The sequence below is a fragment of the Cheilinus undulatus genome, linkage group 16 (genome assembly GCF_018320785.1).
Source record: "Cheilinus undulatus linkage group 16, ASM1832078v1, whole genome shotgun sequence".
In the NCBI taxonomy this organism is placed as follows: Eukaryota; Metazoa; Chordata; class Actinopteri; order Labriformes; family Labridae; genus Cheilinus; species Cheilinus undulatus.
Genome location: NC_054880.1, coordinates 9186739 through 9202973, shown reverse-complemented (window position 1 = coordinate 9202973; position 16235 = coordinate 9186739). Strand labels below are relative to the sequence as shown.

The following is a 16235-nucleotide window of genomic DNA, read 5'->3' as shown; positions in this document are numbered from 1 at the left end:
TCAGCTTCAAAATTTGGCCCAAACATGCCTAAAAGTTCGGCACATTACTGCATGCACTGGATCAGTTGCATTGGTGCTAGCCACCTGTCCAATAGTTGTCTCTTTTTGGAGTTTAAAAGTAAATTAACAAGTCATTTTTGGGTTTGATTGTTCCCTAGAAAGTTGCCTCAATTTCATCTCCTGGTACCTTTGACTTGAACTGGTCACTGCTTAGCTATGAAGTTCAACATTACTGGGCAAATTGTTTAGTTCCATGTGTCCAATTTGGGTCAGATCACCCATAAATATAATGTGTGTATCACTACTAAATACTCCCATACATCTGCTTTAAGCTGACTGTAGAGTCAGGAGGTTTGGTTTCCATTGAAAGTGTTGGTGAGAAAACAGTAGGGATCTCATCCTCTGTAATTAAAACATATAGATTTTTAATGCATGATAACACGGATTGATTAAAATACAATTAACTTCCCATTGTTCTTTGGTCTCACAGTTCTATTCTGTTTTAATGAGCAGCTGTAAGTAAATCATGCCTTGCTCTTAATTGCATGCTTCAGCCGTCTGACTTTGAACATATCTGTGCTGCTGTGAGGAAACCTAATTTCCTCCCTGGCATAATTAGGTTATTTTCTGATGTTTTAATCCATTGATCCCAGAAGGAAAAGCTTTTCTTTAAGCCTCTCCTTGGCTGTACACAGCACCTGGAGATGGTAAAGATTTACTGTCTTGTTCACGGCTGCTTGGCCAGACATTTCAATTTCATGAGGGATCAGAGCCGGAACTCTTCTGCTTTCTGGATAGTCTCTATCTAACCACTTTTGGAAACTTCTTTTCGACTTTCCACTCAGGTTTATGGGCTGATAAGGATTTCAGGAGGAAAGCTAGGAGACATCAAGGAGAGGAATCACTTGTTATATACCGAGCAGTTTTGTTGTTGTGTATAAAACTTTCACAGTCCATTCTCAGGTAGAAAATGTGACAGTTTTATTATTTTCGTTTCTGCTTGTGACTGTAATAAAATCGGCCATCTTGACCTGGAACTTCCCTCACTTAGTTTCCAAAACTTGTTTTGACATCATTTGCACTTTTATTTCCGCACTGTTTCTGTTTTTCTTCCAGTTATGTTTTGGCAATGTGGCATACATCCAAAAGTGATCGTTTAAGTCAACGGCCAGCCAGCCATGAACTGACTGTAAGTAATCATTTGAGGAGTTCTGATATTTAGAGGTATTAGTTTTGTAGATGAAGACGTAGACCCTCACTGTGAACTCAGAGTTTTGGATGCCACTAAATGGAGCTGAGCCGAGAGTTCATTGAAAGTATAGAAACTGTTTGAGAAAGGCCATGGCTTGGTCATGAACTAAGGTGCCTTTTTGACAAGATGGAAGTGAGAAAATGACTGTGAAAAAAACACAATGCATTGTTGAATGTGTTTTGTGTCCCTGAGGCCTGATAGCTGTGCCACACATCCAGTGTTTTCTGTGTTACCTGGTGTTGACGGGCATTCGACAGGGGACAGAGTCCCTGATGCAGGAGCTGGTCCCTGGGTCAGCCGGTTCCACGATGACAAAGGGCCTTTCTTCTAAAGTGACCACGCGGAGGTGCTGGGCGTCATCCAGAGGCTTCAGGAAGGAGCCGTAACGAGACCAGGAATGGAAACGGAGACGCAGGTGGCCGTTTTCCCACCAGCCAACCTGGACATGAAAACACAAGACAGAAACAAAACTGTAATCAATGACAGAATAGATAGAACTGAACTCATCAGTAACTCTTGAGGACTGTTGATTACCCACTCAGCCAAAGATGGCAATTTTTTATCACAAATATGCCTGTTGGATTTTTAAATTTGGCTCATCTCGTGTTTATCCAGGGCATTATGCTGCTTCCCTTTGCTTACAAATACAAAGTCGGTTCTTACCCTCCTAATTTGACGTTTTACTTGGTTGAGAGCTGATAATGCCAGTGTAATTATGTAGCTAATAGAAGGGAAAGTCATCAGCTCCCTTTGTTTCAGTGTTAAGTCAACAGTACTTAAAACAGATATCACAAATCACAGCTCAGTGTTGATCATCCTCTCTGTGAGATGAAGTGTAAAGTCGAATACCTCTTCTGCCCCAGCTCGGGATCTGCATGTTTAAATGAAGCTGAGGGAGGCGACAGCCCTGCAGTGTGAATTAGCATCAGTTCTACTGTATGACAGGCACATTCATGTAAACTGAGCCGGGTGTTTTCATGCTGTAAAACGGCATTTTAGTGTAGAGAATGAGACTGGAGAGGAGGCAGTTTTGGTGTCACAGTGACCTTTGAGTGTAAACAAATCTGTTCACATCAGCTGAGGATGTTGGAGGCTGACGTGCAGCCAAACGCTGAAGTCTGTCAGTGTTTTTGTAATTTTATCACTGCGCTGTGTATATTTAGATGACATTTGCATACAGCCAATTCCTCTGAGTGTACCTGATGCTGCCAGACGTGGCTGTTGGGATTAGGAAAAACCTGCAAAGCCTCTTTAAAATGCACACAGACACACTTATGCTTCCTTCTGGGGATGTTGTTCACAGACTGCAATTAATATGATGTTGATTTGATGCTATAAAGAGCCAATCAGTACATTTAAAAAAGGAAAAAGTGTGCAGTGTTTCCAACAGAATGATGCAAAACTTGGGCAGCAGAGATGGCCATTCTGCCCTGAATCTTGCTTGTTTTGTTTCAGGCTGTTTTGACATTGTTATTCATCAACAGTACACTGTACTAACACTAACTAAAACATCACTTGTCTTCTCGAATATTTCACTGAATGTTCGATCACCACAGCAGGTGGGCAACATGTTTGAGGGCCAGTTGTTGCTGAGGAAGAGTATCATAACCAGGCCTGCACACAGAATTGACTAGGCCCTGAAAAAGCCAGAGAATGGGCCCAGGTTTAAGCACTGATGATATCAATTCATGTATGTTTGATCATTGGTATTAGTGTCCGGGCTAACAGTCACTTCACACTGGAGCTGAAAAGTGTGTCAGGCTGTGATTGGGTTTTGGTGTTCAATTTATTTATTCATTCACTTTTTAACTCCTTTTCATCACTGTTTCTGCCCATTTGCCAGATTTATTACCACATTAGACCATTTTTGCCACTTTTAAACCGCTTTTCACCACTTTCATTGCCAGCTTTGACCTGTTTTTTCCTGTTTGACCCATATTTGCCTCTTTTATCCAAACTCTAAACTTGGACAATTTTGCCACTTGTTAACTGCTTTTCAACATATTTTTTCTGCCCATTTTTTCACTTTTGAACATTTTTTTTTTGCCTTTCTTACAACACTTTTAGACAGTAGTTTCTGCTATTTTTCATTTTTTAACAATTTTACCACTTATTCACTAAACCAATTGTTTCTGCAAATTTTAATTAATTTTAGCCACTTTTTCACCTCGTCTCACTACTTTTTTCCACCAAAAACTGCCAATTTTTACTCAATTTTATCAATCTTTAACCACTTCGCCACTTTTTGTTGCCATTTTTCAACCATTTCACCACTTTTTACGTTCTTCACTTATTTTTGCCCATTTTTTCTTTTTTTTTTTTTTTAATCAATTTTGAATCATTTGTGTCAGTCTTTAACCTCTTGTTTCCACCAACCTTTTGCCACTTTTTACTCAATTTTTGTCACTTTTCAACCATTTTTCACCACTTTAATTTGCAATTTTTACAACTTTTTTTGTTTTTTAACCCACATTTGCTGCATTATGCATTCTTCGGCCCCTTATGACCTATTCTTGCCACTTTTGACCCATTTTTGGCACTATTCAACCACTTTACCACTTATTTCTGCCAATTTTCACCCGTTTGTGCCACTCTCTAACAAAATTTCACCACTTTAACCTCTTCACGCCTTTTTTTTTTTCTTTTTGACAATTTTGCCATTTTTTATGCATTGTTGCCCTTCTTTAACCTATTCACTACTTATTTCAACCAATTTTGGTAGCTTTTAACCAATTTTTGCCTATTTTTGCCTTTAGTTTGCAATTATGTAATTGTTTTTCCCTTAAAATTATTTCAGTTTCTTCTACTTTATTCTCTGGTATCATGACATTTGTGCACATGAAGGTTTAGCTCTGAAGTCTGCATTAATATAGTAAGGAGAACCATGTAGACAACATGGCAGCAGCTGTTTTTGGTTGTTTTGGTCAAACATGGCTCTCTTAAACTCTTCCATGGTTTAGAACAATTGGATCAGTTGTATTGCTTGAATGCCACATCCACACTGCACAACTTTACTTGTGTGCAAAAACTGCATCAGGCCAAGCCCACCAGGAAAGTATTCTATGCCCGAGTGTGGTATGGAGAAATCACAATGGTCATGCAAACTGTATTTTCGGGTTCAAGTTTTCTTGGGCACCACACTGATTGTCTAATGTGAGTTCACCGTTAGACCTCTAGACAGGAAATATAGTGGTGCACAGTTGTTAGAGCTCCATTATCCGTTATTATGTTAGTCAGGCCCAGGTTTTCATTAGAAGAAATGCATCCATTCCAAAAAACATGAAGGACTCACAGTCCCATAATGATAACCAACAGACTATGAGCCCATTGGGATTCATAATTATTGTTTTGGCCTCTTCAGCACAACATAATGTTAAGGTTTATAGAAACAGGATTCATGTACAGAGAAAAATGGCAGCACCTGGCACTTTGGACCCACTCTTTTATTCACTCTTTGTCTTTTATTTGTCAATATGTTTCAACACCTCGCTTTCACTCTCTGGGCTGCATAAATAACATTACCCATAACCACCAGTTCATTATAAAGTAAATGATAATTTACTCTTCAGTGCTCATCTGTCCTCCAGTTCACCCCTCTAACATGCTCTGCTGTCTGAAGTAAACGCTCTCTGCTGCTCTTTGGAAACAAAAAGCGTCATTTATATGCACAAACACACACACCAGCTCAGCACAGACAGGAGCCGAGTCCCTGGATGACAGCCCAGCAGACGGCAGGAATAAGGCGAGATTTGGTATTTGGCGCTTTTTGGTTGCCATGGAGATCAGACAGACCCTGAGGTTTTCAAAATATTAAGAAGCTGCTGGACAAAATGTTTATGAAATCATAATTCACAAAAAAAAAAAAAAAAAAAATCTCAAAGTTACCACTGATTAGCTTTGCATGATGATATTACAGTAATAACCGACGACTGTAATGAATGGTGAACGTGACAAAGCTTGAAAGTGTCTGTTTCATCAGACAGGTACATGTCAGAGGAATGAGTCCATTAAAACTCCAGGTAATCACCTTCACACGGTCTGTAGTGTTCAAATACATTGACCCAGACGGATGACTTGGCCCCTGAGAGACCCATACGTTACTGATCAATATAAACCCATGGATCAGTAGCACTCGTGCGTGCCTCTGGCTTCTAACAGCCACCTTGACCTGGCTTCAGTCAGCCTTTGTAGTGGGTTTAAAGCTTATTGTTGGAGTCTAATGCCCTCACTCACTACCTCGTTTTCTTCTCATTTCTTCTCTGCCCTCCTAACTTCTGTGTAGGATTAAACAATTCAGTAGTTAAGTTCAACTGGATTCTGCACAATGCAACATTGTGGAAAAAAAGGTTCATATCACTTTAAGAGAAAACTAAACTAACAGAAAGAGATCCATGGACACACATGACTGAAACTCACCAGTTTACAAAATCGATGGTTGAATTGAACCATTGATCTTGTTTTCATTTTATTTCCAAGTTTAATCATTAAATTCTTAAGAATCTGTCATTAGCTAGTTTGACAGACATGTTCAATATTGTGCAGGGACAACAGTAGATCATTTAGATATGGATATTTTGGTTTTTGCCGTTGGCGTTGCTGCTGCTGTGCTGCCACCTTTTCCACCTCTGCCTCCACCAATCATGTATTCTTTATCTTGTATCAGCATTATGCTGGGGAAAGGATGTTAGCAATCACACGATCCAAAAAAGTCTATTAAGGGGAAGGAAGTGGGGACAGCCACTAGGAATGAACAGGAACGAAGTAAAGTTAGAATTTTACAGCTCTAAATGGACCAGTGTGCTGCATTTATCATCAGGAAATTCTACATACACTGAGTATGATCACTAAACTTTACATAAAAGTGATTTTTACCACAGGTTAACTGATTAACCTAGCATGGAGGTGATCATTAGCTCAAATACTCAGTCTTGTAGACCTTTTAGAGTCTGACACCATCTAGTCAGATGAAGGGAAACAAGAAAAGTATTGTGCTGAGCTAAGAGGCTGCGCCCCTTTAACATAAAAAACCCTCATTCATCACAAACATGCTTTTAATTGAAACAGTGATGTACTATCTACAGACTAACTAGGGGGTAAGTGACCAAGTGGCGATGTGCCGTTCATGAACAAGCCTGTTCTATAAAATGTCTCTCTCGCTAGTTCTTGTTTGAGTGCCAGTATCCTTTCCTCCATCCTTTGTTGTTATGTATCCACATTTTAAAAGCCAAACTGGAACCAAATGAAGACCTGTTTGGGAGCCAAACGACCAGCTCTACTGAGCTGAGCCAAATGATCTGGATTTCTGAACAGACAGGTTTCCCGTCACAACAACAGGACAGGAGTTGGTAGGACAGGCATCAGCTGAGGAAATATGGATAAGATCAAAGCTTAATGTGCTAAACTATAACACAGGTATTCTTAACTAAACCAGGTGCTTTGTGGAAACATCCTCCATGAGTGTTGTCTGACACTGCTCCTCCAGGCTTTAGACAGAGGCAGTTCCTGCCTGCTGCCATTTCACTGTGGATTTTTAAACCTTTTTTTCTTGCCTGTGTATTTCCCTACTTTCTGGACCCAAAACTAGCTTAAGAATTAAGAATGTTTTCATTTTTACACATTGACTATTTGGCATAGCTGTAAACAGCTTATCATGGCTCTTTTGACTTGCCCCCAAGCAGTGTTTTCTGCTGCTGTGAACCTTTACTTCATATTTTTGAAGTTGGGCTGTATGAGGTAACTGGTGAGTAGCCTCCAGTGATTTCATCGACTGTTGCCCCTTCAAGCAGGACACGCTAGGAGAACAGGCTATACAGAACCATAGATAGCTACTCTGTGTAGTTGGGCGAGTTTTCAACTGTAAGCTATGTTGAAAAATTTTAAAGCGTTTTATTATTCACTCAGAAAGCCTCTGTGTTTGGCTCTATTTTGAAACGTGAGCTTCAGCTACCAGCTATGTGCTCTTCTGCCTCGGCAACCTGAGCAGCTTTTTGCATCTGTGGGCCTCAGTAGAGAAAACAACACCAAGTTAGGCCAGAACCAGTTATTCAGATCAGTTTTCCTCTTCAACAGTGACACATTGTTTTCACAAGGTGACCATATCAATCTAATTATCAGCCATTAGAAGAATAAAGCGACAGCCATAAATTTAATTGGAAAATTATTTTCCATTCAGCTCTTCTGGTCTGGGCCAGATTTCCCAATTTATCTTCAGGAAGTTGAAGAAGGTCTGCAAAATAGCTCCACTCATGATGTTTCTCCCCCTCTTTTCCTCTCTGCTGAGTCTCTTTTTGTAGAAGTTCCTCTGTGTAGAAGACATTATTTTCACCTAAAACTCACAAAATTATGAAAAGTATCTATACTTGTCTGTTGTGCTATATAGCCTCGCTTCCCTAGACACGTCCTGTTTGAAGGGGCAATGCTCACTGAAACTACTGAAAGCTAATGGCACTGCTGTCGCCAAGTGCCTCATACAACCCAATTTCAAAAATACTGAACTGCCCCTTTAATAGTTGAGGACGTGCATAGCAGAAGGGTAAAATGGATGCAGTAGATGTAAGGCCATAATGAAAGCAAGTACATCTCTGGACTAATGTTTCTCTGTATGTCAAACATGAACATGTTACCTTTAAAAGCAATAATAAACAACCCTGTTATTTGGAACCACGAATTCCAACAAAATTGTGCAATTTAAGCCCACTTTGCACAGAACTAGAGCTACCTGAGGACCTCTGACAGTGACTGTCTGAGCTTTTGATTAATGTCTGCAGTTGAAGAGCAGACATAGTACTATCTTAAGATTTTTGGTATGACTGACTCTCCCCCTTTAACCCCTTAAAATCCTAGATAGCATGATTATAAGATTCAAAATCACTGCTTGCTCCTTGTCTCAAAAGTGTAGCCAATTCTTCATAACTTTTCATTCCCTTCTTGTCTGCCCACAACATTTCTTTTACAATCAATAACATGAGGTACGCTGCTCAGATAATTTCATCATTTGGGTTGAATTATCTAATCCATTATTCAAAATACACAACGCCTGATCTGTTTTCATCCACCATCCCTCACTGTGTCAAAAATTTGACATTAATTATCTCAAACCAGTCAATATGTACTTTACAGAATCCATACTTTAGGGCAGAGTGTTTGATTTTCTGTTTATTCTTCAGTGAAAGTGGCTCAGAGGTCTCATTGTGAGGCAGCTTCTCCACTCCTGTATTATAAAGAAATCAGTGCAGCTGCTACTGTGAAGATAAAACTCATCACTGTCTAAGCACTGGAGGAGTTTTTCACATACACACCAAACACTCTGATGAGAATAGCAATTGTTCAAGCTATTCTGTCCAAGACATACGCTCAATCAATGATAATAGTTTCTTCGAGGCAGTCGCAAAACATGTTGAATTGGAAGAAAATGTTTTGAAATATGGAATCAAATTTCTCTAGAATAAGGCTTGAGTTTATATCAGTCAGTCTGAGCAAGTTAACTTATAAAAGTATTTACTTTGATGGAATTAAAACATTTATGGGAACAAATAGAAAAAGAATTCTGTTCACTGTGTGCCAATTATTTTCAGATCAAGTCAAAGAGATGCATTTCATGAGCTTGACTTTTTTAATTTTTGACCATTAGCCCCTTTTTTAAATCCTGCTCTCGCTGGATTTCAGACCATTACCACCTGCTTAAAAAAGCAGCTGGGAGCCTGAGACTGATTTAACTCCCTGTTATGGCTTACCTATAGCAATGTCAAAGTAACATTAACCTTATTCACACATCATTTATAATCATTTATTTTAATTCATACTGGGGTGGAATTGTTTCCTGATCTCTGGAAAGTTCATGTGTCAAAAAAAAAAAAAACAGCAGCACGCTCCCATCACTTCTCACAGACAGTAGGCTTAACTTTATTCTATTTATACCATGCTATTACCTTCTTCATCATTTGATGTTTAATGCAATACAGCCACTTTAAATGGAAATGGCTGTTTTTCTTCCCCTAACAACCATATATTGGCTCAGCATCTCTGCACAACAGTGTTTGTGTCTGTTGTGAAAGGCCAAGCACAATAAGGAGAGCATTAAAGCTGCACCTTTTGACTTATTTACAGAGTTTTAGTGCACACAATTTTCTTTGTGGAGCTTTAGCAAAGCATCATATGGCAGGTGGGCCGTGTGATGCCTGTCATACAACCGGTGACACATACCCTGTATTCTCTTGTTTAATCTGAAATGCTTTAAAGAGAGCTTACTATGATCAGGGATCATGGAGCAGGTGTATTATCTCATCCATATACATTTCCTTGTGAGCATGTTTAAGCAAATCCAGATGTTTTCTGTCTCTGTCTCTAATGAGCTGGATTTCAGGTGAAAAATTGATGCCATCAGACCTGACTCAAAATTTGACCAAAAAGTCCTGACCATGGCAAAACTGTTGCCAATTTTGAGTGAAAAAATCAACAGCACACTAGGCCATGCTTACTCAACACATCCAGCAATTACTCTTCCCTAAAAGTGTGGACTTTGTTTCCACAGAATATTTTCTTCTACCCTGGTAATATGCAAGGACATCCACAGAACTACAGCGGTTGTTTCAATCCTCCTTCTGGCCTGATGGTTTCCACAGGTGGGCTTACTCACGACATCTAAGCCTTACCTCAGCCTCAATTTTCAGTCCAAACATGCCTAAAAGTTCTGCATAAAGTAATCTTTGTTTTAAACTTAAGCTTTTGATTTATAGGCTACATTACTTTATTCACACTAACATGAGCAGAATCCATCTGCTTTGCTAAAGTAGCTTATGCACCCAAATGGAGAAAATAAAACGAAATAATGCATTAAAAATATAATGCAATGACTCATTTTGGGCTTTAATTATATAATTCTCAAGATATTTAGCTGGACAGCCAGATTATACATTTTCCCTTATTTTTTGGGGTAAAAGTGACAATAAAAATAAATTAAAGGTGACAAAAATGTTTAAGAAGGTGAGAAAGTGGCAAAAATGGGTGAGAAGTGACAAAAATGAGATAAAGGTGGCAAAATGATTAAAAAGAAGCAAAAACATGGGAAAGATGAGTGAAAAGTGACTGAAACAGGCTAAAAGCAGCAAAAAGGTGGGAAAAAACACAGACAAAAAGTGGCACAAATGGGGGAAAATGTGGCATTTCATGGCAAAAGGCAGCTTAAATGAGTGAGTATTGGCAAAAAAAATTGCAAAAAAGGGGGAACAATAGCAAAAAGCAGTATAAGAGAGGCAAAAACTGCTGAAAAGTGCAAAAACGGGATAATAGTGGCAAAAAGTGGCAAAAAGAAGTGGCCAAAGTGGGCTTTAAGCAGTAAAAATGGATAACAATTGGCAAAAAAAGGGAAAAAATGTCAAATAAGGGCAGTGAAAATATAATGACAAACATTATTGGCTGACTATTGAAGCTGACTGTATAATTATGGGAAACAAACTGAATAATGTGACTGGCAATGGATAATATCTGAAGTCAAAATTTCCCTTTTTTATAGTTTTCGGGGTAAATAATATTTCAAATTAAGACATAAAAGAGCCACAAATCATCACAAAACAGCCACATGTGGCTCAAGAGCCATATGTTGAGTATCACTGCTCTAGATGATCTTTAGTGATTTTAAAGACATGGGAGACGGCAGACATAAGGTCAAATTCAAATGATTTTTCATCTTATAATTCTCCGATTGTGCACACTAGACGACTCAGCCAGGCTGTGAGACCAATGAGACCAAACATCTGCTGTCTTGCCAGTGACCTTGCGTGATCACATGACTGAAGAATAACAAAAATGTATATCAGCAGTAAAACAATAAAACAATCTTGCTGACACTTCATATGACAATCATTCAGATGAAAAGTCGTTTACGACGAGGCTCCACAAGATCATCAGGGGAGACAAATCATGCCTAGAATCAGGCTTAAAGCCCTGCAGAATGTGGAGAGCCAAGGCGGCACGTATCACATCTTGTGTCAATTCAACCTGAATGTTTTACTGAGTTTCTAAAAGCATAATTTTTTAGTAGAAAATTCAAAACAGAAACACGAGAGAAATGTTCTGAAAAATTCTTATCTGGTCGTCTCCTGTAAAAATAACAGCAGGACTGATATGGCTATTGTGACTGCAGACGTTCAAGGTAATTGTTCCTTTTTATGACTCATGCTATCAGAGTTTTCATTTCTGCTTTAAGTGTTTCATATTTTCAATCGACCTGAGAGAAATAAGATGAAATTACAGTAAACAACTGAAGAGCAAAATTGGCAAAATTTCCAAAGCGCTGCACAATGCAAAACCACTGAATATGAGAAGGATAATAGAAAAGAGACGAGCATGCATACACATTTCCTAAAGATGTTGACTTCATTTGAAAGGCAAGTATTCAAAGCTGCTTTTTTTTTCTGCTGTTGTTTGACCTTAAAAGTTTCAAAAGTCTGGCAGAAGGCATGAACAAGGTTCAAACAAGGCTGTTTTTTTCCAGGTAGGAGACTCTGTCTATTTAGTAGATTATTTTAGTGAGAAACAGACATGGACATAAGAGGACAAGCAGCTGAACAAACGAAGGACAGACTGTCTGACTGTCTGGCTGAGGTCAAAATTGTTTTTCTCCAAAACAAAAACCAAAAACCAAAAAAACCAAAAAAAAAAAAAAAAAAAAAAAAACAAGAGACTTAGAGAAAATGAATACAAATGTTGTTTTATGGGGATTACGTTTTCTCATTTAGCTCTAACTTAAAGTCTTTACAACATGAGTTTGATTTTATTTTTTAACGTGCGAAAAATTCGGACGAAATAAACGGACTCAGTGTGCAAAGGCCTAGACTGTGGAGCGACAGCACAACACCTGCCAAGAGGTAATGCCTCAGTTATCAGAGATGAAACACTGGAACCTCAGCAATGTAAAAATAAAGATAAGCTGTTCAGTGTACAAACCTCAATTCCAAAAAAGTTGGGACAGTATGTCAAATGCCAGTGAAGATCATTTAACATAAATACCTTCTGAATTTGCAGCCTATAATTTGTTCCAAAAAAGAAGGTTGTGGAATGCTTAGAAACATCTGGAACATTATAAAGGTATTTGGTAATGTGATGGTATCATTATGAAATGATCACCCCCTGAAAGCTCAGCTGTTCACAATCATTGAATGACGCACGCCTCTCTGCTTGTGAAAGACTGACTCGGCAAATAGTCCGAAAGTTGGAGGGAATTTTTAGATTTCATCATCTACAGTCTATAAAATATAAAAACACTGAGAGAAACTGAAGAAATCTCTGCAGGTAAGGAGCACAGCCTAAAATGATCCTACAGGCAACAGTGCATTAAAACTTACATCACTCTATGATGGATCATTCGAGAGCATTCGAGAAAACCATTCAACACTTCATAGCCGCATCTACAAATTTAAGTAAAGACTCTGCCATTCAAAGCAAAAGCCATATACTATAAAAGGACAAAAGTATTTGGCCACACCTGAATTTTTGAATTCAAGTGTTTCTATCAGACATGTTGCCATAGGAGTTTAAAATCAAACACCTTGCCATGCAGGCTCTGTCTGCAAATGATTCTCATCCTAATGGGTCGTTCTGAAGAGCTCAGTGCAGCGTTTATTTCGTCCACTAAAACTATGACTAAAAATGTTTGTCCACAGCTTTTTTTTTTTTTTCCATGATGAAAACTAGACTAAAACTAGCCAAAGATAGATCTGTGATGACTAAAACTGACAAAAAGTTAGTTTAGTTTTCATCAAGATCACTTAAACTAGACTAAAATGTAATTTAGTTTTCGTCGGACATTAAAAATCCATGATATTTCTCCACTGTGGGTAAATCTGTCAAAAAATAATGCATCTGTTTCTCGTCTGCCTCTCAGCTGTAGAAAGCAGGGACCCCAGATGCTTGGACTAAAGAAAGACTAAAATGTTTTTGAGTTTTCGTCGACTAAAACTAGACTAAAGCTAAAAAGGGTAGAAATGACTAAAATGTGACTTAAACTAGAGGCATGAAATCAAAAGACTAAGACTAAAATTAAAAATAGCTGCCAAAATAAACATTGGCTCAGTGACGACAAGCATGGTGCTGTGATGGATGCCACCTTTGCAGTAAGACATTTTATGAAATTTCATTCCTGCTGGATATTCAACAGTCAGCAGTCAGGGATATTATTAGAAAGTGGAAGCGTTTAGGAACAACAGCAACTCAGCCATGAAGTGGAAGACCAAGTTAAATCACAGAGCAGGGTCAATGACTGCTAATGTGCATGGTGTGTAAAAGTCGGCAGCACTCTGCTGATTCCACAGCTGAAGAGCTCCAAACTTCCACTGGAATTAATATAAGCACAAAAACTGTGCAGCAGGAGCTTCACTGCAAACCTCACATCAACAAGTCCAGTGCCAAGCATCTGTGTTTGGCATATGCTGGGAGAACATTGCCTGCCTGACTGTGCCAACTGTGAAGTTTGGAGAAGGCTTCAGCATACCAAGATATTTTGGGCCTTGCTTCCAACTTTATGGCAGTTTGGGGAAGGCTCTCTTCTATTCCAACATGACTGTGCCCCACTGCACAAAGCAAGGACTATAAAGACATGGTTGATGAGTTCAGTGTGGAAGAACCTGACTGGCCCAAACAGAGCCCTGACCTTAACCCTATTGAGCACCTTTGGGATGAACTGGAACAGAGATTGCGAGCCTAGTCTTTTCACCAACATCAGTGTCTGACCTCATAAATACTCTACAGAATAAATGGGCACACATTCCCAAAGAAACACTTTAAAATCTTGTGGAAAGCTTTCCAAGAAAAGGGAAGGCTGTTATAGCCTATAAAGTACATGTTTTAGACTAGAATGTCATTACAGTCTCTGCAGGTGTTATGGCCAGGCAGCTAAATACATTTGTCCATATTTCCAGAATATCATCAATAAAAAGCTCAAAAGCCAGAATCTGTGATGGTGTTCGGGTGTATTAGTGCCAATTCCATGGGTACCCCGTACATCTGTGAGGGTACCATTAATACTGAGAGCTACATACAGGTTTTGGAGGGCTTCCATCCAGATTCCATCTTTATCTTTGATGTTTGACCTGTCCCCCACTGAAAGGCCAAAACAAAGAACAAGAAATCCTACCTCTTTAACAGTAACTTGGACAAGAACTCCAGAAAAGCAGGGACTGGATTTGTTTATTTTAAGGACAATTTAGTTGCTCACACGTGGTTCTATCCACCGACGCAGAGACTCCAGTCTCCAGGGAGTCCCCATCACAGAGGAGCTCTCCTGGGCCGGCTACACCTCAGCAATGATGGGTGAGGCACAACAAAGCCTTGATTTCCCGCGGAGTCTAAGCAGAGCCAATTTTCCCCAAAAAGCATCTTGTCAACTCTCACAGATACACCGCTGGGAGCGTCCTAACAAACTGCATGACAGCCTGGTAGAGCAGATGCAGCAGCGCTGACAGAAAGGCCTCTATTATGATGTGAAACAGCAGAGACCTGTGGGTAAGCATGTTGGTGGGACTGGAGGCCAGGTGGTCCAAACTTTAAGTCTGCTTCCTGTAAAGTCCCTGCTGAGTTATTGAAATAGATTAACGACTCTATCAACCTTTCCTACAGCTGCAGTGTGATTAGTCTGTGTTGTGGGGCTGTTAAACTCTTATGGCTGCTGTGAAGTGGATTTAAAGGATTCAGTTTTATGTGTCTAGGATTCAAGCTATCCTGCCATGGTGAGTAAAAACTCTACTGTAGCTTTTATGTCTGACTCGCTCATTTAAAAGTCGTACATTTTAATATTAAACCTAATGTTAGAGCTCAAAACAAACAAATGTTTGATGACTTGCTGCATTGTTGCATCAGATAAAACATGACTCCATAAAACTCAGATGCCACAGTTCCCTTTGTTTAAAGGTATAAAAGAAGGCTGAAATGGAGGTAAACAAACAAAAACATCAGAATAGAAGAAACCTTTCTTTCCTGACTGCAACAATCCGTACAGAATATTCGACAAAACACCACCTTTCAGCTAAGTTAAATGCAGAAAAAAGTTGTGTTGTTATTGTTAACACATTGATTTAGATGCTCTGAAACAGAGAGGGATGGCAACTGATCACTTTCATTGATATAAACACCCTCACTGATACTCCTTATTGATCCACATCCTAAGGAAACTGACATCCATCCATCCATCCATCCATCCATCCGTCCATCCGTCTGTCCATCCATTCTTTAAATTGCTATAGGTCAGTGAACAGGATGGGGTGGGGGTTTGCTGGAGCCAGTCTCGTTTGCCACAGGGAAGCAGTGAGCTTGTTGTATAAATAATGTTCCTTTTAATCAACAGAGAAAAAAAATCCTTATTTTCATTCAAAATAAAAGCAAAATTTATCAGAACAGGAAGAAAAGTACCCCGTAGCCTTAGACAGTACAAATTTCAAAGTAAACACATGCCGAAGAACAGTTTCCTGACACTCATGGTCAGTCCAATTCAAAATTAATGTGTGAGATCGCACTTTTCTGTCTTTAACCATCTCTTTTAGCTATATTCATTGACGTTTATTTATAACAATTCTTTTATTTATTTATTTATTGGTCATGTTGTAACTTTTCTTCCAGCAGAAGTTTTTCTTTTCCTTTTAAAAAGCAGGATTTCATCAGAACAGGAAGTAAAGCATTTTGATGGCTCACTGATATTGGATCAGTAGCATTAGTGCTAGCATCCTGGCTAATAGTTTCCTCATTTTTAGATAAACAGTGTTTCAAGCTTTTATTAGGTCTGATATTTTAAAGTTATCTATTTTGTCCACTTTTTAACCTCTTTTGCCCCTTTTTTACCCTTTTCGCCACACTTTAACCCCTTTTCATCACTTTTTCCAATCCATTTTTGCCACTTTAATCCCATTTTGGTCACTTTTTGTGCCGTTTGTTTTTTGTTTTGTTTACTTGTTTTTTTTTTCCTTTCCTTTTTTGCCACTTTTGACATATTTTTCCC

General features: G+C 38.9%; 1 protein-coding gene across 1 annotated transcript in view; it reads right to left on the bottom strand.

Moving 5' to 3' along the window:
• grin2da (glutamate receptor, ionotropic, N-methyl D-aspartate 2D, a) overlaps positions 1-16235 on the bottom strand; it is a 210360-nt gene that overhangs the window by 100099 nt on the left and 94026 nt on the right. Inside the window, exon 6 of the mRNA XM_041808431.1 lies at positions 1486-1691. Coding sequence (XP_041664365.1) covers positions 1486-1691 — 206 coding nt within the window. The remainder of the gene's footprint in view (positions 1-1485; positions 1692-16235) is intronic.